We start from the raw sequence: 20004 nt of genomic DNA on the forward strand, positions 1-20004 counted from the left end.
TTCTGTAAAATTATGGCTGTTCTTTATCTCCCACTGTGAACCACGTATTGGTATTGAATTTTGTTCACTTATACACTTTGTTTCTCTCAATTATAAACTATAGTTATTTTGTGCACAGATCTATAAGTGTAGAAGATATAAAGGGTTGAAAATTTTTTGGGTCATGAAATTCTATAAAATTATGGCTATTCTTTATCTCCCACTGTGAACCACGTATTGGTATGGAATTTTGTTCTTTTGTACACTTTGTTTTTCTCAATTATAAACTATAGTTATTTTGAGCACAGATCTATAAATGTAGAACATATAAATGGTTGAAAATTTTATGGGTCATGAAATTCTGTAAAATTGTGGCTGTTCTTTATCTCCCACTGTGAACCACGTATTGGTATGGAATTTTGTTCACTTATACACTTTGTTTTTCTCAATTATAAACTATAGTTATTTTGTGTACAGATCTATAAATGTAGAAGATATAAAGGGTTGAAAATTTTTTGAGTCATGAAATTCTGTAAAATTATGGCCGTTCTATATCTCCCACTGTGAACCACGTATTGGTATGGAATTTTTTTCTCTTATACACTTTGTTTTTCTCAATTATAAACTATAGTTATTTTGTGCACATATCTATAATTTTAGAAGATATAAAGTCTAGTGAATGGTAAACATGGTGAAATGTGAGTGTAAGCTGGTCCTATCTAAGTCTTGAGAGTCACTAACATGGTATAGATGAGACACCAGACTGGTAGAATGAAGGTGCCAAGTTTGGGAAAGGTGATAATATTGATAGAGAATAGGCACCAGCTAGGCGGAATAAAGATGCATTGGTCCGATTCTGGTTTAAACATTGGCAATGTTTGGTTTTAAAAATTTAATCTCTCAAATTTTGATTAAATTAAAAAATTTAATCGTCCAAAGTGATTAAAACTAAATTTGGAATTTAATTCAATCAATTAAAATTCTTATTATTTAATTTTAATTTTAATCCTAATTTTTAGTTATGATTAAAAATTTTAATTGATTAAATTCCGATTAAATTAAAAGTGAATTTAATTTTAATTAACTAATTTTGGAAGATTAAATTTTTAATTTTAATCATGATTAAATGTTTTTTAATTGATTTAATTTTTGCCCAACTCTGATATCAATAATAGTTTATTTATTTTACAGCTTAAAAGAGTTTGTTGCCTTAATCATAATATCGTGAATAAATTCTCAGACAGAATCTTATATAAATAAAAGGTCTGCAATTCATCCCATAAAAGAGTTTGTTGCCTTAATCATAATATCGTGAATAAATTCTCAGACAGAATCTTATATAAATAAAAGGTCTGCAATTCATCCCATGAAAGAGTTTGTTGCCTTAATCATAATATCGTGAATAAATTCTCAGACAGAATCTTATATAAATAAAAGGTCTGCAATTCATCCCATGAAAGAGTTTGTTGCCTTAATCATAATATCGTGAATAAATTCTCAGACAGAATCTTATATAAATAAAAGGTCTGCAATTCATTCCATAAAAGTAAAAATACTTAAAAACTTAGCTCTCCCTTCCTTGAAAATCTGTTAAACCCCTGAACTATGTTTTTACTGTGTTTCTAAACTAAAACAGTTAGGTTTCAAATAGTATCAATATTTACTTACTCTAGCTAGGTAGATAGTCCTAGGTACTATATGTATGTTCATTAGATAATAAACTATCCTGGATTGTATGTGTCCTTCATGTTTATGTACAACAACTTTTTCGCCTGTATTATAGATGCGCATAAAACTGAGATGATCCTCTTTTTCTTCGTCCAGGGCTTCGTATCTAACGGTATAAAAGTAAATGATTACTTAATTAAGATCATTGGCATCCTATTACTAAATTCAGTGGAGTAGGTTGCCTTTCAGATCTAAAGTAGAAATCTTTCAAATAAAGAAAACTGTTTTCTTATTAATGTAATAGAGATGTCTGCACGTTTACAACACCATCTCTTACAATATTACAGAACTAGTAATCTCTAATTAAGGATCTTAAAGAAGAAATTTACACGTCATTTCTAAAATCTATTTCCTGTGTACAAAAATCAACTGTATTGAAAGATTTTATTTTGATTTATCTTTAAATTAAAAAGTTTACAGGAAGTTCTTCCATTATGAAACACCTCCCAACATTTTTTTTGGGGTGATACTACATACATAAGTCCGATCTTCAGAAGAGTTCATTAAAAGTTTCAACTGATATAAAACTGAAAATTCACCCAGGCTACATGGGCCCACTTTCAGATAAAATTAAAACGCTTCACAACGACTTGTATAATTGCAATGTCATTTTATTTATTTATTTTTTTTCATCATTTAAGGCGCGTCAACATCTAAGGTTATTGGCGCCCGGAGCCTTTTTTCAGTGCACTGCCGGCCTCCGGACAGTGTTCTCTCGTTACAGACAACACTGTCCAACTCACCAGACAGTGAGCTATAAGAAGCTCCTAGGAAGAGAAAATCTAAGGGGCCAGCAGCTGGATTCGAACCCGGGACCTCCGCGTGGGAGTCCAGTACGCTAACCGCAAAGCTAATCCCTTCCCTATGCAATGTTATTAATAAATACTACATACCTTTCTTTATAATGTTCTATTCTAAGTAGAAAATCTTTTAAGGCAGCTTCCGTATTCATATTTTGATAATCTGGTGAGCTTACTTTAACTTCCTGAAATCAAAACATACCAAACTCTCTTAAAATTTTTTTTATCACAGCTTTTTCACGTAAATAATTTTTTTTTTTTTTTGAAACACAGAATTTGTACTTAAAAAAAAAAATAGTTCGACTTCAAAATTGATAACTGATTGTTCTGAAAATAGAAATCAATAAAGAAGCGTGTTCTCCCTTAGATTAGTTTTGAACCAAAGTTGTTCTTTCGAGAACCTCAACCCTTTTAACCGGGATTTTTTTTTATTTTTCCAGGGTTTCTCGGTGAATTAAAGCACGGTGAACTTTTCCTTTCATATAGAATATCTGGTAATCATATCCAGAAATTCAAATTTAAAGAGAAGCACTTTCTGTGGTGATTTGACTATTTGAGGGATCAAATAAATGAAAAAGAAACTTACCATAATATTTTGTTCAACAATGCGCGGATCATCACAAGTAGATTCAACAAAAAATAGTTTATATCCTTTTTTCTTAACTACAAAATCATAGATCATCCTTCGTCTATCCAGCGTTGAATTTGTTGCATCGAATACCTTTCAATTTTTTAAACAAATAAACCAAAATTTCACATTAATCCATTTAAATATAAAAACTTGAAAACCAAAAAGTAAATATAATTACAGCAACTTCTCCACCACTTTCCAACCATCTGCAGACATCTTGCAAAGCGTCCATGCAACACTGTGTCCGGATGGCCATTGCTTCACGATTTTCAGCACGGAAAAATTCATGGCTCTTATAGGCTGTGGTAGCATGGCGTCTATACTCTCCAAGATTGAACACTGAAATGGGAAAATATTGTTAAAAAAAATATATATACAAAAACAAATAATCAGACTCCAAAATAACTTTTTGGTATCTAAATATCAATAGCCCAAATCCGCAATAATAATGAAATTATTTATCAATTCAAGTATCTGCTTTCATAAATATAAATACATACAACAAGTACCCTTGAAGTATATAATCTGATTAAATAATACTAAGCTGAATATTTTTTGTTCTTGTTTCATGCAATTTGATAAGAATTGTTGGAAATTTCCCTATCTCTTACAATTTCTTAAGAGTGTACGACTTAAGTATAACGTTCACTCATTCATTTAATGGGATAGTATTTGAATTGCAAAATTCTTCAAGTTGTATAACAAGCGAAGCGTTATTAATGTGGCGAAAGGTTTTTAATTAATATAATGATCTTGTTTTAACAATAAATTAAATTATAAGCAAGAACCTCGCTCCGAGCATAAACTAGTAATAAATTTTAATATCTTCTCTTTGGTGAATCATGCATGCCAACTTATCACATCAAAAGATAAAACGTTACAGTTTACAAATTATTGGATAAGCAATGTTCTACAATATCAATAAATTTCATTCGTCAGAGTATACTTTTTTCTTCTTTCACTTAAACTATCTTAAAGAGATTAGCTGAAAACAACGTCTGGATGTTTAGGGAAATTTCAATACTTTTAAATCAAACCCCTGACAAATTTGCAGAAGCATCATTAATGTGATTAAATAAGCTAAGCTTAAGACTGTAAATTTATTTCGAGAACATTTTATAGATTTCTTTACTAAAACTTATAGAACGCCTGAAAAGGAGAATGAATAGTACCCGAAACGTAGAGCACCAAATATTTGTGGGGCCATTTAATCTGACCAATGCTGAACATCCTTATTCTTCTTTCAGCAATAGTCTCAATTTTTTTCTTTTTAAATTTAATATAGCAACAAACAAAGAAATGACTGATTTTAACTTATATAATTTTATGGAAATTTAAATATCAAATCTGAACTTTTTATGACTGACCACAAATTTCACAGTCGTCTGCACTAAATAGGAAAACCTAGTATCTAAAATTTGACATGGTCGCTAAATTTTCTCTTTCTGGTAATAAGAAACATTAAAAAAAATAATCACCAAAAAATATTACCTTTAGTATTGATTCCAATCCAGTTCAAGTATCTTGATAATTTCTTCGAAATGTAAGTTTTACCCCTGGCCGGAAGGCCAACCATCGCGATAACATGAGGACTGTTGACATAGTTTGCCCGTTCCCCTATAAATAAAATAAAAAAATACATATTTAGAAAAAAAAAAATCTTTAAATAAGTATTCATCAAATGAGGGGGAAAAAAATACTCCTACACATATGTCTAGTTACATATTTTGGACAATTATCCATTTCGTGCTTCAAGAATTTCATACAACAGCTTGAAATAGGTGATAATCACCTATGTAATTGAACGAACAAATTGAAACAAAAACCATTACCTGCACTTAATTCTACAACGTACGAACAATGTGAGAGGTACGAAACCGAGATAAGATTACATGAAATATGTAACAAAATAAAATATTTGAGAAGTAAAAGTATCCCACACCTTACAAAAAATTGAACCAAGTCTTACCTATTCGCACGGATAACTGCCGTTGAAAAGTTGATTTTCTTATCATGATTTTAATAACTAGTTACTAGTTTAAAACTATTTGTAAGAATGATGTTTTTTTAAAGAAATATATCAATTCTTTTTTTTGGTATTTTTTCAATCTTTATTACAAAGATAACACCAAGATCATCACTAGGTTTGAGATAACATTGTAACAGAATTAATTAAAACTAGATAGGTATCTTAAATTAATAGTTTTATTACTATTGACAGATTTATTTATTAATTTAAAATCAATAAATAATTCTGTTATTTATACATACTTTTGAATTGATAGTAAACCAATGTGAGGTTACCATTATACCATCCTACTAAAAAACAAAGTTTTTCTGGTAGAACCAAGTGCTAAGTTCGCCAAAACGATTCCCAAAATTCCACGAAAGCCTGTTTATATGTAAGGTTATAAGCGTCACTGCTTATTATATATTTCAATTTTTATAAAATGTAATTTTAGATAGTACTTTAAACTTTTACAAATTCTCTCAAGGCTACGCAAAAAAAAAAGGCAAAACTATAATGTGACAAAAATTGTTAAAAAGAATTCAATAAACATTTGTGACTATATTACTCCATACCACCTGTAAAACCTTTAACCGATCACATTCATCACACCAAGCACAATTCCTATTCTATTTTTATAAACAATATATTTTAAAAATCACTAAAAAAATATTGTCTGATAGGAAAACGGATGTATTAAAAATAAATTATACAAAGCGCAAGTGTACTTACTGTAATTTAAATACTGCATAAATGAAACATAAATAAACCAACTGCTCTTGTGATGCTGGATATAAGCCTTTAAGACGTGTTTTAGCGATATACCGCGTAATGTTTGGTCAACTCTGAAACAGTGTTAACATTCTTGTTGCTGAAGAAGAATTTTATTGGTATGATCCTTAATTTTCATTCGTGTTTTAGTTTTTTAATTTTTATGGCAGATGTTTTTATATTAGTTTAAATCTCTTATTGTAAAATAATTTTTAGACTCAAACTTCTTGTATTTGGCCTTAGAAATTTCAATGTCAGGGGGCCCGACTTATGGATTTTAGAAAAAAATCAGAAAACCTGGTGTTACTTTTCTTAGTCAGCTTTTTGCTGCTTACTAAAAAAAAGGTCAACCAATTCATTTAACTTCTTAAAAAAAGGTTAATATAAAGTAGCTCTTATATAATATTTTACAAGTTACATAATCTCGAGAAAACTCTTAAAAGAGCATTCTGAAGAGTGCGACTTTACGGAACAATTGTTTATGTGTGGTTTGAACTTTTTTTAAAGTTGGTATATACTTAGGACTAACAGTTTTATATAATAAAAAAAAGTAATCTTAAAATGTTTAAAGTTAATGAGACCCAATAATAAACTGGTCAACATTAACCTAGAAAAATTGGATGCTTTATTGAAAATTTTTCTATTTTTTTCAGGGGTTTCCTCTAAATGGGCAATGAGCTTTTTTTTTTTAACTTAAAGTATTGTTTGTAATCATGTAAATCTACACGTTATTTTTTTAACTATTACCCAGGGCAATTCACTTAACGACAGTTTTAGGTGGGCTAATAATAGTAAATAAAAAATATGTAAGTAAAAATCCAAATTTGATGAAAATCGATTGAGCAGAATTGCTACTCATTAAAGCACTTTGTTTTTATAAATACAAGAGTGTCAACATCTAAGGTCAATGGCACCCTGAGCTTTTTTTTTATAGCGCCCTGCCAGCCTCTGGTATAATCTCGTTACAGAAAAACACTGTCCATCACCGGATGTAGAAGTTTAAGAAGCTCCTATGAGGAGATAATCTAAGGGCCGGAAGCTTGATTTGAACTCTTATTTGAGAACAGAAGGTATTTTAATCTAGCAGTTACTTGTAGAAGAGAAAACATGAAAATTGCAGCAAGTGAAGATCCAAGAAAGTGTTTACATCAGGTTTTTTTTATGGATTATATTAAAGGCACTTAACGTCTTATAAACAGAACACAGACTTCATGAAAAATAATGTATCCATATACAGGAAACCTCAACATACTGACTGTATGTTGGTTGGTTACCTTTGAAATTGAGGGCACGTGTACATTAATTTTCATGCAAACATAAGTTTATATTAACATGTAATAAGTAAAAAAGACACTTTGAATTCTCAGTTTGACTTTTTCTTTTTATTGTTGAAAATAGTTCAAAAAATTTTTACGATTTTTTGAAATACGTGTGTAAATCTTAACCATCTCTAAGGAACAAGATGATTATAACAAAATTACCAAGCTATACATCTGCTACAGCCTTCTACGTTTTTGCACTTTAGTGAAATCAAGACGTACTACAATAATTGAATTTGAGGATATTAGTACCAACCTGAAGAAAAGCATTTATTTTATACTCTGCAGTTTTGGGCTCAAATAAGGCTGAATTTAATAAAACATAACGCTACACTGATTATATATTAATTTTATATTTAAGAAATTTAAATTAATAATTTCTGTTTAAAAAAAGAAGCAAAACTACAAATGATAATATTTTATCACACACTATTCAGATATATGTAGTTTTTTAAAAAAAAACAGCACTTATCACAAATTACAAAATATGTACTATAAACAAATGAAACATTCAAAATAACCTCGTGAAACAGAAAGGTTATTTTATCTTAAAAAAAAATTGATGCATTCTGTTTCAACAATGTGGTTTTGGCGAACATAAAGCTTTAAATGGTTCTACCAGACGAATTTTTATGTATCACTAAAACACTTTTGACCTTCAAAATTCTATTTAAAAAAATTATTTATTTATTATTTTTTTTGCAGCCATATCAAAAAATATACGCAATCAATGATTTAGTTTAATTTTTAATTAAGAAAATAAATAAAGTAAAACATTAAAGTGGTTCATATTTTTTTTTTTCTTTTAATATAATTGTTAAACAAAATAAAATATAAATTTTAAAGTTATTTAATCGTGCAGTTACGTACTTTGGAATAGGATAAAAGAGAAAGTATTCGTACTTGGGTAATAACCTTAATTACTGACGGAAAAAAACTTAATTCTATAAAGGAAATTGCTTTCGTACTTCTCATAATTAAATCATATTGAATAAAATAATATTTATAACAAAAAGCAGATATCAAATTAAAAACAAAGAAATCCTATAATCTAAAATTCTCTATTAATACTGATAACTTATCAATATAACAATAATAATAAAAGATTATAACCTGTTCTTACCTCTAATTGGAAAAGGTTTTGTTTGTATTGTCTCAGATGTAGGCGGAATATGTCTTATTGCTGTCGGTGACATTTGTATAATATCTAGATCACAGAATTTCATACCGGGGAATCTGGTGAAATTGCAAAACGGTACCACAGTATTCAATAGCTCCATGTCAACTTAAAGACATGCTCAAACCGACTGACGACGACAACTGGGTCTCTCTCTGTCTTTGAACGTAGCGGTCACACGTACTAAGTTAAAACTAAATCCCCCCCTTAAATAAGACGTACTTACATACCCACGTTTATTAAGAATTCGAAAGAAAACATCGTATGACAGGCAGTTAGTATTTAATCCCCACTACAATATAACCTTATAATAGTTTTATTTTTCGTACATTTTTTGTGGTTGTCTTTGTTTTGTTTTAATTCACCATCAAAATAAAGAAACCTTAGTTTTTCGCTTAACCCTAAGGGTTGTCCTCAATATTCCTAAGCTTCCTTCTTACGTAATTTCAGCTTTGCTTCCAGTATTTATTTCATGAACACTACCAAAGACATGAAGTTCACGTTAACGAGGAATAAAATTAAAGGTTGCTTTACAATCCCCTGGAATTAGTGTGGAATTTTGCTAATAATACCTTTTGATTAACAAAGCCCCCTCTCGCAAAATAACAAAATCTTGGAAGGGTAAATGTGTTGCTAAAATCGAGTACCTTTTGATTCATTTTGATTGATTACTTTCTCGAAAAATACCTCCTAGGCTATTCTGTAAAATAGTTATAGGGCAGTTCTCGAGAAGAAATTTGGTGGTAACACACTTTATAATGATGAGAATTAAGTATGACTCAAATACTCCATGTTTGATGAATATTTCGTGAATTTAGAACTTACAGAATATGAGTAAAAGATGCTGTACGACTGGTCCCATGAGTTTTTTTTTTTAACTCTACTGTCTTATTTATAAATCATACGACAATTTAGCTGCCAAGATTTGGTAATAAATTATTGCGTTCAGTGCCATATTCTTCTCTCAAACGTCATTCTTCCTTTTGTTAAGAAAGCCAATGACGAAATGGTTGTTTCAACAGTATATTCTAGTTTCAACAGTAGATGTTCTAGAGGGAGTTTTCAAAAGGAAAACAGGTGTGGAAAAAAAAAGAAATGGATTACGAAAAAGAGATTTTTCTCTCTCTTATCCCTCAAAAGAGGAATGTATAGGAATCACTTAAAGTTTAGATTTAGAGATCACACCACGAATATCCCACGTTGGGTCCGAATTCCATCGAGGTGATTTTTATGAATCAGCACGAGTTGCGTTGAGTAAAGGACAGAGAGAACGTGAATGAAAGCGGGGCTCAAGGAAGCGAGAGGTCAGGTCGGTCCGATTCACTCCTCAATACTTTCCAGAAGATTGAAACTCAATACTTATTTTCATTCACGGATCCATGATGAGTTTCTATTTATCAATATGAAGTACTTCTTCATTTATTTTTTGAAAATCTTAAAGGTATCTTAATGTTCCATTAAACTTGGTATAACCATTACAGACATGGCGATCTAGATAGTTTTTTTTCCAGAAAATTTGTGTTAATAGAACTTCTAGAAATGGGAGTTCTTAGACTTTCATCTAAAGTGTCATTTCAGTAAATTGTACGCTCTTACGAATTGCTTAATCTTAATAAAACAGAAGTGCCATTTTATAGAAACAAACAACTTTTTTGGACTTTTTCTTTGAACTCCTAATTACGATCTTCCGGAGAAATGAAATTAAGCTCTTTCCTAAAGTGACGTTATGGTCTACAGCCAAAAGTTTGGCTGACTGCTTTTAGGGTCTTTTTTCAAGTAATCAGGTATTGGTCCAAACTAGAGAATCGTCCAAGGATTTCATTTAGATTAGAAATTTTGTCAAACGACAAAAATATATATTGAATATTGAAATCAACCTTCTCATCTGTTCGCACAAACTTTTTTTAATTCTTTAGAAGAAACTTTAATTACTTGAAACCGTGGTAACTCCCGAAATTGGATTTTTAAAATTATAACCTGTACTTTCAACAGCTGGTGTGCTTTGTTGATCCTTCTATGTCTGTATACTTAGTACAAAGAATAAGTGTGATGCAATAAGTATAGTAACCATATAATATATATTGTTAGGACAAATACTAGAGAAAGTAAAGCTGGAGGGATTTATCTGATGGCAATGAACTACTGGAAGCTACTGTGGCGTACAAAAACAGAACTCTATCGGAACTAGTTTCTATGGATGGCATGTCTACGTGACCTAGCCAAGGTTCTACTGGAGTTTGACTAGAGTACGTGCACTAAATCATGGAGCTATACGTCAACAAAGGGTCGTCCACAACCCTTCTAAGTTAGCTAACCCTCCAGAAACTGCAAGCGCTGCCCTTTACTGTAGCTATTAACCAAAACATTTGTACAACTTATTTTTTGCAACAATTTAACACATATAATAGTTTTCAAAATTTTTCTCCGAAATTTTAACAATTTTCTCTTAGCCCTGATTAAAGGATTTCGAGTTGTCACTCGATAATCGATGAGTATTGTTGTAAGAGGAAGTGAGTGTACAGCTGATAATACACTCGGCCCACCCACAAAGCGGAAGGAAGAGAAATTTGTAAAGATTACTTTCTTTTTTGGACTCTCGCCTACCCCAATGAGAGAAGATTAAATCAACTAGTAATATGAAATCTATAGAAGAGCTAGAGAAAATGGAATAGTTTATAAAGGGTGACCTTGCCAGAGAATTCAAATACTAAAACTAATACAAGCTACAATGCAAACAAAGATGGCGAAGCGATAACAATTTCACGTGACAATCACCTGTTACTTTATTGTTTACTGAATGATGCTCCGTATGTGAATATCTTCAACAGTCGTTCCCCTGCAATAATTTCACAAAAAAATATCTTTTCCTAAAGACTAGCTGACAAATTTTCTACTACAAATGAATTTTACTCGATTTCCTACGTCGTATTTACAGTGAGCTAATATCCTTCACACTCGGGAATTCCGGTTGAACATTTCATACGCAAAAAAAAAGTACAGTGATACTGGGATCGATTCTGAGTTCGATTCTGCGATCGATTTTATTAATTGGTATTTAAAAAAAAAAACTGTGGCTGTGTCATGGACACGACCGTGTGTTGTACGTGAATACGTTTACGTAACGGGTTATATTTTTTATATAAAATATTTTTTTATTTATGTATTTAGGATGAAACAATGTGTCTTCATAATCGACGATCGAACACAATCTATGCCTATACATTCCCGTTGTCGATGTAGAAGCGATCGCATCATCCACTTGCATAATTTTAACCACAGATGTACTGGACACCGTCAGTTGATCCGCTCGGCCGCACTCATCCGTTCCCGGCACAGCTTGACTCGGTCATATGGTGTTTTATTATTACCATTCGATTGTTCTTGAGAAGCCCTTTCCAACCGTATACGATCTCTGTATATGGTTTTTTGGCTTTTCGACGCGTATAGGCCGACATTGTATATTTTTTTATTCGAACACCTTATTATATTCACTGTCACTATTTTACACTAATGTTTTATATACATTAGATATTAGTTTACATTCGATAGATTGTGACGACAGCTGACGATTAAAACTTAAACGAACATCGTAGCTTCTCCGTGTCAAAAGTTATACCATTTGCAAATCTCGATACACAGCAAAATGATCTCAAAATGGCGGCGCTTCGCCCTCCACCACGCGCGCGATGCGTCACAGTCCTCGCTTATCGTAATGAATTCTTTGATCCTTTAGAGTCTAAAGTTTAGACGATAGATTCGAAACTATAATGCCCAAACTGTATCCCCCCGATTTTGTTATCATCATGGTTTTTTGGACTGCCTCCATATGATAGCAAATTTAAAGACGTATTCACGTCAAAAAAAAAAAAAAAAGCTTGCAGTAAAGAATGTTAGCAATCCGGATACGTCCAGGATACCTAATTGGTAGATGGGAGGTAATGTCAGCAAGAATATTATAGAGATGCTGCAAAAATTCTGTTAAAGACGAGTCGTTAGAGCTCCAGTTACCAAAGCTCAAAGCTTTCAATCATTTCCTGAATATACTTCCGATCTCAGAGAAAGTCGTTTAAAGTACGTACACTCAAGCTGCAAATTTTTCCACTACCTTTTTTTTTACGTAACAGAAAGAAAGTTATATAATAGATACCGCTGACATACCTGTTCCTATTTCACTTCGTCTTAGAATGCAAAACAAAAATGGCTAGTACAACACAAGTTTTGTTTTCATTCTTTATCTCACTTTTCTTAGAATAATTACAGAACTACGTCTATTAGACCAGACAAAACAAATACTAATAAAAAAAAAAACAAACATGAATAACCATATTTTTCTTCGCTAGTTTATTTTAAATCCAAAATCACTTATCAATTTTTAGCATTGATACGAGAAAACAAACTATCTGTGGAGAGATATAAATACATTATAATTTGTAACATTTAACTGCATGTAAACAAGACGCAGTTTTTTCGGTAGAGAAGATAAAAAAAATAAAATAACACTTCTCGACACAAATATGCGTTATTACAATTCAAACAATAAATAACCTTGCCCTAATGGCGTTTATTTGTTAGGTTAGATTAGTTGACATGACAACAGTTAAACAATTCTAACCTTAATTGGTTTCACTTACTACCGGTTTAATGTCAGTGTTTACTAAAAATAAGTTGTTGTTTTTTTTTTGTTTTGGTTTTTACTGAAGAAACAAAAATATTCAATAAAAATTTGCAAGTTTCACGTTAGAATTTCAGTTTGGTTTCAGACAATAAACTGAAATTGTGCAGTTTTTCGCTTTTGAAATTTTACCCAGAAATATCTGTTTTAATGTCGTCTAAAAACGAAAAAAATTTGTCGTCTCTCTAATTTTATTTGGAAGGGGTGTGTGCTTTCCCTCTTGAATAGTATCCCAGTAGAATCTTAATTATGACAACGGATGATTCGCTTTTTCACAAACAAATACTCCTAGACCTTTTTGTAACCTCCTACTCATCATTTTTCTTTGGTATTCAGTCTCAAAGAGTGGTAAGGGTCAGCTTCTCTTTAGGGTTGCATTTAAGTATAATGTTAGGTTGAAAAATTGAAGTAAATCTATTAGAACAAATTAACTAAAGAGTAAGTCAGGGGTCCCCCAAACTTTTTATTTACTTGTCCTGAGTATTCAGACATTCCTTCCGGAACTACGTGCGTGATGAACTTAGGATGTATCGTGCTTCGTAAGATTTCGTAAGCTTCAGCAAGTTTTCTGCTCTACTTTCTCAGGCTGAGATGAACTCTTTTAACAAATTATCTCATTACTAAAGGGGGACGTTAGTAGCGAATGCCAGATTTATTAACGGGTTAGAGCAGGGGTCCCCAAACTTTTCACACAGGGGGCCACAGTTCACTCTGTCCCTCAGACCGTTGGAGAGCCGGACTATAAAAAAAACTATTTTAAAGTAAAAAAAAAACAAAACAAAACGGGAACAAATAGAATATTTAAAATAAAGAACAAGTTAATTTAAATCAACAAACTGCCCAGTATTTCTGTGGGAACTGTGGTCCTGCTTTTGGCTAATGAGATGGTCCAATGTCCGGATAGTGTGCTACTTAGTTATAGTGTGCTTTGCCTTTCTTCCTACTTCTGCTGTATTTTTGACGTGAACCCGCGTCACCGGAAGTAGTACTGTACACAGGGCCGGATTTAGATGAAAAGAGGCCCTACTAGGCAGGCCATTTCACTTACGAGGCCCTTTCAACTCCCATTTTTAAGTTTGTAAATCACATGAGAGATAACAAAATACATCACTACAGTGATATAGTATATCAATATGTTAAATGAAACATGTTGTTATTGGTACTGTTTTTAGAATAGTGTAATTTTAATTTTGCTAACAATTTTGAATGTAGGCCCCTCTTGATCTTGAGGTCCTAGGCTGAAGCCTAGTTAGCCTATAGGAAAATCCGGCCCTGACTGTACATGAGCGACGCAGCGCTTTGCGGCGGCACCGCCACATATAGTGCTCCTCCTCTCACTGAGAACACCAATGAAAGAGATGCCCCTTCCGGAAGTGCGGCGAGGGCCGGATAAATGTCCTCAGGGGGCCGCATGTGGCCCACGGGCCGTAGTTTGGGGACCCCTGGATATATGATTAAGTCGTATGAATGTTTAAGCTGGATACTTTTTTACGTTACAACTCTAAGAATGGCCATTCTTATCATATAACTGATTGCTGTTGTAGTGAAGTGATTAATTTGAAGAAACATAAAATTAATCTAAATATAGTTATCGATGTCAACTAACTATATTTCAAATGAAGTACGACATATTTTATAATCTATGTGGTGAGAAAGTGTTTACGAATATGTATAAGTGACAAAGTCGACATTCATTCTGTCAGGTTCAAGGCAATAATAATTTTAGCAAAATGGAAAACAATTTCACAAGTTCACGTCACCGAATGCGACGATCCTTATAGGCACTTTATACCGTATAAGGAAATGACTGATTTAATTCCATATTAACATTTTTCAACTTTTTACTAACATCTCTGCAGCCCGATTGCTCATTTGATTAGATTCATTAAAGCTGATAATGCAGAAAGAATTACCTCACGGGTTAGCGTACTGGTTTCTCAAGCGGAGATCCCGGTTGGAATTCAGCTGCTGGACCTAGATTTTCTCTTTCTATGAGCTTCTTACAGCTCTGTTGTCTGTTACGAGAGAACACTGCCCTGAGTGCACCAAGTTGCACCGAAAAAGAAGAACAACACGTTGCATGTCCAAACTAAACTCCTCACTTCTAAAAAAAACAGATTAATTACTAAAAATAACTTCTTTTCTTTTTTGGACTCAAGAGAACTTTGAACTTTAGGAGTTCTTATTGTATTTTTGAAAATATTCCCTAATTGTTACGTAAAAACAGTATGAGGGTCAAGGGGTCAAGGTCTGGCGAACGAGTTCCTTGCCCCAATAACCAATTGCCAGCTAAAATACGAAAAAGTAAATAATTCTTACATTTCGAACTTCTTATTTATTTATTTTTTTGTCTACATAATAAATTTTAATTGCCAGCTGGTGTTTACAATCAGAACTGAGAAGATTTACGCTTTTTTTTTGTAGGAAATACTTTTTCATTAAGACTACATTTTTGCAAATTTCATTTATTGGGAGAGAGGAAGCTTTCCCCTAGAGTTATAACAGAAATCTGGTCTGAACACTCACAAGACATCCTTTGAATACAATTCTCGCGATTCTAAATCATTTAATTCATTCCAACCTTCATCAAAAAAGGCTCCAAAACGAATATTCCTTGATCATTACTTAAATATAAGTTATAGATCTACATGTATGTAGAAAAACATGTAGTGTAAAGAAAATCATGAGAGTCATTTCCGGAAAAAGTGGAAAATCTAATCAGTAAAGTGTAACTTCCTGTTATGGATTTTCTGTCAACTAATCTAATTTTAGCAACTCAAATATTTTATACAAATTATAAGTACACAATTTATCTAGAAAAAATAGTTTTGAGGGCAATTCTTGGAAAAGGTTGGGAGAAAGTTTCTCCTTAAGGTTATATTTTAGGCTAAACTACGCTGAAAAAGAAAAAGAAGCTGTACAGAGTTAGAAACAACTCAATTTTCGAAACTGTGATTGTTAAAAATCACATTTTTTTTTTTTCAAAAAACGAAGTTGGCAACAACAACAAAAATGATTCACTTTGATGGACAAAAAGATGAAATGGTTTATCTAGAGAATAATCACGCTGAGATTAGCAATATCGAAAAACCTAAGAGGGGAAACAAAATCCCTAACAGAAATCACGAGAATGAAGAGCAACGAGTGCGAACACCAAGCACGTGATATATTTACCGAGCATCACGTGATCAGCCCGTGGTCACAGTTCAGAGAATTACTTCAGGGCAGTAAATCAACTATTCAACATTCTTGGTGATTGCAGAGCAAGTAAGAAGTCGGACTGGATTATCACAGGTTATTGTGATTAAATAATAAATACAATTAACCAGCTGTAGACAACCGTCGACAGGCTCCAACATTTCCAAAGCACTATATCATTAAAACACCTAATCTCCTAATTATGCCCATCTTCACAGTGCAAGCAATTTCCGATTGTTTCTAATTTCCGAAATTAAGATTTCATCTGAACTTGTACGTAGACGCCACCAAATATTCATCCCTGTTGGAGTTATCCATGCACTCAAAATACTGGTCTTGGGTGTTTGGGAGTAGCTGTGTCCTTCAGGGGCATTCTCAGATTTCTGTTTGGATTCCTAGCTGAGTACAAGAAATACTTACTTACATTAGGTTCCAACTAGATCTTCTTCGTACAGTTTTGTGAGAAGAAAGAGGCTGTTATTCTCACTAACTGCAATGCGATGTGAGAAGATCATACTCAAAGCCTACTGGTCAGATAACTGTGTTGAAGAATTCAGAGCGCACCTTCACTTCAGACATCTGCAATTTGCACACGCTTTATTAGAAAGTAAAATAATTTAATACAAATTTAATACGCCTATACAAAAATATGAGGCATATTAAAACAACTCAGTAAAATAACTGTGATGGTTAAGTTGTAAAAATGTAGCGTTACAAGTTTTACAGTTATATAATATTAACAAGTAAATAAGACGCAATTTTTCGTTTTGCTTCAAATAAAATTGTAAAATAATATCCGTATGATGAAGATATTCCTAAAGACATTTGTTTAATTTCCTCTTGCTTCTAGAAGTTTTTAAATAGTCTTTATGATAAGGGGCTTAATCGAAAGAGAAAACTGAAACTAATTTGATATTCTGTCCCTATGTACCACCTGAGTTCTTGGAAATAATAAAGCAATAATTAGGTCCAGAATGCTGGATAAAATATCTTAATGCACGCTTATTGTATCCCAAACCAGTTTCAGACTACAATTCACCATCATAGGTAGATTTATCACTATAGTGCAGAGATTTCAACTTCACTTATGTTTCCGTCTCGCGCTACACTTGCTTACTCTGATTGGGAAATTAGTAATGTACGTACACTTATTAACTGAAAGAATTCACTTTGAAAGTACAATTCACTAACCTTGATACAAAATGCAGATTACGCCACAGATGCTTGGCTGATCAATTTTATGTATTAATGACAAAGAACAGTTCAACTAGCCGGATATTATCTGCCCAGAAAGATTTCTGCCTAAAACTATTTGCCTACGACATCAACACAACGTAATTACTTTTAAGAAAGAAAAATGAATTAGCAATAAAGTCAAGATAAAAAATGATTCAGTTGTTAATAAAACCAAAAACTTTACAAAAACCAGAAATTAAGAAACACATCAAACAAAATAGAATATAAAACCATTCAAATTATTCGATAAATACTTACAATAATGTGTTTTAACTAATTCAATGTAAACCTTAGGAAAAGAACGAATTTAAACTGATTAAAAGAAAATTTGGTCACTTATTAGTTATTACCTCACCAACGTGTTACCCATAATCAAAAGCCTTTCTTTTGTTTATATTTATTAAAACTGTCCGGTAGGACAGTTGTATAAGGGTTGACCATCAAAAACTGCACGAAAAAGCGTAACGTTGAAAAACACCCAACTTTGACAATTTTTTTCTCTTTTTCTATAAAAGATAAAATTCCCAAATTTTCTTTATAATATAGGGCAAATCCTCCTTTATAACTGTAATTTTTTTTGCAACCACCCAGATCTAATAGGTTTCGAGAAAAAAGTTGCCGAAAATGAGCAAAAACGGCTTTTTCAAAAAATGTTCTTGTTCTTGTTCTTCTTCTTCTTCTTCTTCTTGTTCTTGTTACCTTTTTTGTAAACAACGTAGCGCCTAAACGCGTGAACCGATTTTCATGAATGAGGTGTCATTCGATTTGGAATTTTATGTAGATGTGCCTTTTGGGGGTCTCGGCCCTGTACATCGAATGGGAGAGGAGTTAGCCCCCTTTATGTAAGGCCCCCTTCAAAATTATTATTACTAATTACTCTGTAAATCTTAGCCCGATTTTGATAAAATTTGGTAGGATGATGGGGTTAGGGCTCCCCTATGTAACATTAAAGCGACGATCTGCTCTTACACTAGTTAAGGGGAAGTATAGCAATCGTTTCAAATTATCGACACGTGAACTGATTTTCATGAATGAAGTGTCATTCGAATCAAAATTTTGTACAGATTTGCACTTTAAAAGTCTCGTCGCTATGCCTCATATGGAGGGGAGTTTGCCCCACCCAAGTAAGGCCGTTTCTAAAACTATTATTACCAATATTTCTATAACGCTTTGTCCGATTTTGATAAAATTTAGCACGAAGGAGTGAATAAAGCTCCTCTACATGGCTGTGAAGTGCCATCATGCTCTTACACCTACTAAGAGGAAGTACTGCAATCGTTAAAATTATCAATGGGTGAACCTATTTACATTAATGAATTGTCGTTCGATTCAAAATCTTTGCCTCTTTGCCATTTAGGGAGAAGTACTGCAATCGCCCGTTTATCTTTCTTACTCCTCTTAAAAGGAAGTTCTGAAATCGCAGTTTAAATTTGCTTTTTACGTACAAATACCTTCCTATTTTATATAAAAAGGCTTTCTCAAAAAAGTTGTTATTTAGGATGGTTTGGGGACCGCAACTATAATCATTCTTTAAAAAGATCTCTCCAGTGGTAGTTACGGTTCCTACTTAACACCTTATCAGGTTATAATGATAGAATTGCTTATTCCAAATTTAAAAAAAACAGTAAAGCAGATATGTAACTTAGCAAAATAGACAAAAATGAAAATCTATCCAAAAGGTACAAAAATCTCCTTAACAAAAACTTACAGTTTAAAAAGTTAAGTATAAGGGTTGATTAAACCCCAAAAGGTACACAAATCAGCAAGTACCCAACATTTCATTCAAGCTTAGTTGATATAATTTAAGTAATTTTGCTGCATTAACTTTTCCTTCACATTTTTTAGAATTTATTAGATGTCACAGACCGTTATGCTGGCCATATTTATCTACAAAATATTTGTTCAAGTAGCACTGTAGATTGACTTTAATATCTATTAATCTATAATAATCAAACTATTAATTACAGGTTAAAAAGAAAACGGTATAAAAAATAAAAAAAATTACGAGGCTACAAAATTTAAAAACTTTTTTAAAAAAATGCTTACACCAACATACATCAATGATTTTGTTTATTTTATTTTTAATAAAAATCGTCTGTTTAAGTTCATTCTTCGATTAAAGTAATTGTTATTTTATGTAGTAGTCAAACGTTTATAATAATAGGTAATAATTATCTGGCTTTATCGCAAATAATATAGTTTTCTTCAATTACACTCTCAATGTAGCTGTTCTTCTCACAATGTTATATATATGTTATGTAATATAAAATAAATAAGTATTGCATACTTTTAGGACAGCTAATTATTCCAGTATTTTACTATAAGTAAAATTAAATTACAATTGAGAAATGAATAATTGTTGTTGAATAATCTACTTGTTATTAACTGTGTGTTATTTGTGCTCACGAATATTTCGGTAAGACGAATTCAAGTCTGAAATATTGTTTTAAATCCTCCGTGATTCAAATTTAAACAGTAGCCGACT

At 32.1% G+C, this 20004-nt stretch overlaps 1 protein-coding gene and 1 long non-coding RNA gene across 8 annotated transcripts in view; one reads left to right on the forward strand and one right to left on the reverse strand.

Moving 5' to 3' along the window:
- The window catches only part of Pfrx (6-phosphofructo-2-kinase/fructose-2,6-biphosphatase), a 29917-nt gene extending 14735 nt beyond the window's left edge, over positions 1-15182 (reverse strand). For 2 of the 7 annotated variants that reach the window (XM_074113409.1, XM_074113408.1), the window contains exons 1-6: positions 8360-9604; positions 4630-4755; positions 3317-3477; positions 3094-3228; positions 2601-2692; positions 1648-1813 (exon numbers count right to left, since the gene is read on the reverse strand). In XM_074113409.1, coding sequence (XP_073969510.1) covers positions 1648-1813; positions 2601-2692; positions 3094-3228; positions 3317-3477; positions 4630-4755; positions 8360-8516 — 837 coding nt within the window. In that variant the 5' untranslated portion in view covers positions 8517-9604. Of the gene's footprint in view, positions 1-1647; positions 1814-2600; positions 2693-3093; positions 3229-3316; positions 3478-4629; positions 4756-4844; positions 4954-5107; positions 5261-5878; positions 5992-7492; positions 7661-8359; positions 9605-14998 lie in introns of those variants that run through there. The other 5 variants (XM_074113415.1, XM_074113410.1, XM_074113416.1 and 2 more) reach the window with 5 other exon arrangements.
- Positions 5901-7499, forward strand: LOC141446716 (uncharacterized). Its single transcript, XR_012453838.1, has 3 exons — positions 5901-6036; positions 6134-6294; positions 6571-7499. It is a non-coding gene; the product is annotated as an uncharacterized lncRNA (long non-coding RNA).
- Positions 15183-20004: the final 4822 nt, after the last annotated feature.

This window comes from Rhodnius prolixus, unplaced genomic scaffold (assembly GCF_049639745.1).
Source record: "Rhodnius prolixus isolate KJV_2025 unplaced genomic scaffold, Rpr scaffold_7, whole genome shotgun sequence".
NCBI classification, from domain to species: domain Eukaryota; kingdom Metazoa; phylum Arthropoda; class Insecta; order Hemiptera; family Reduviidae; genus Rhodnius; species Rhodnius prolixus.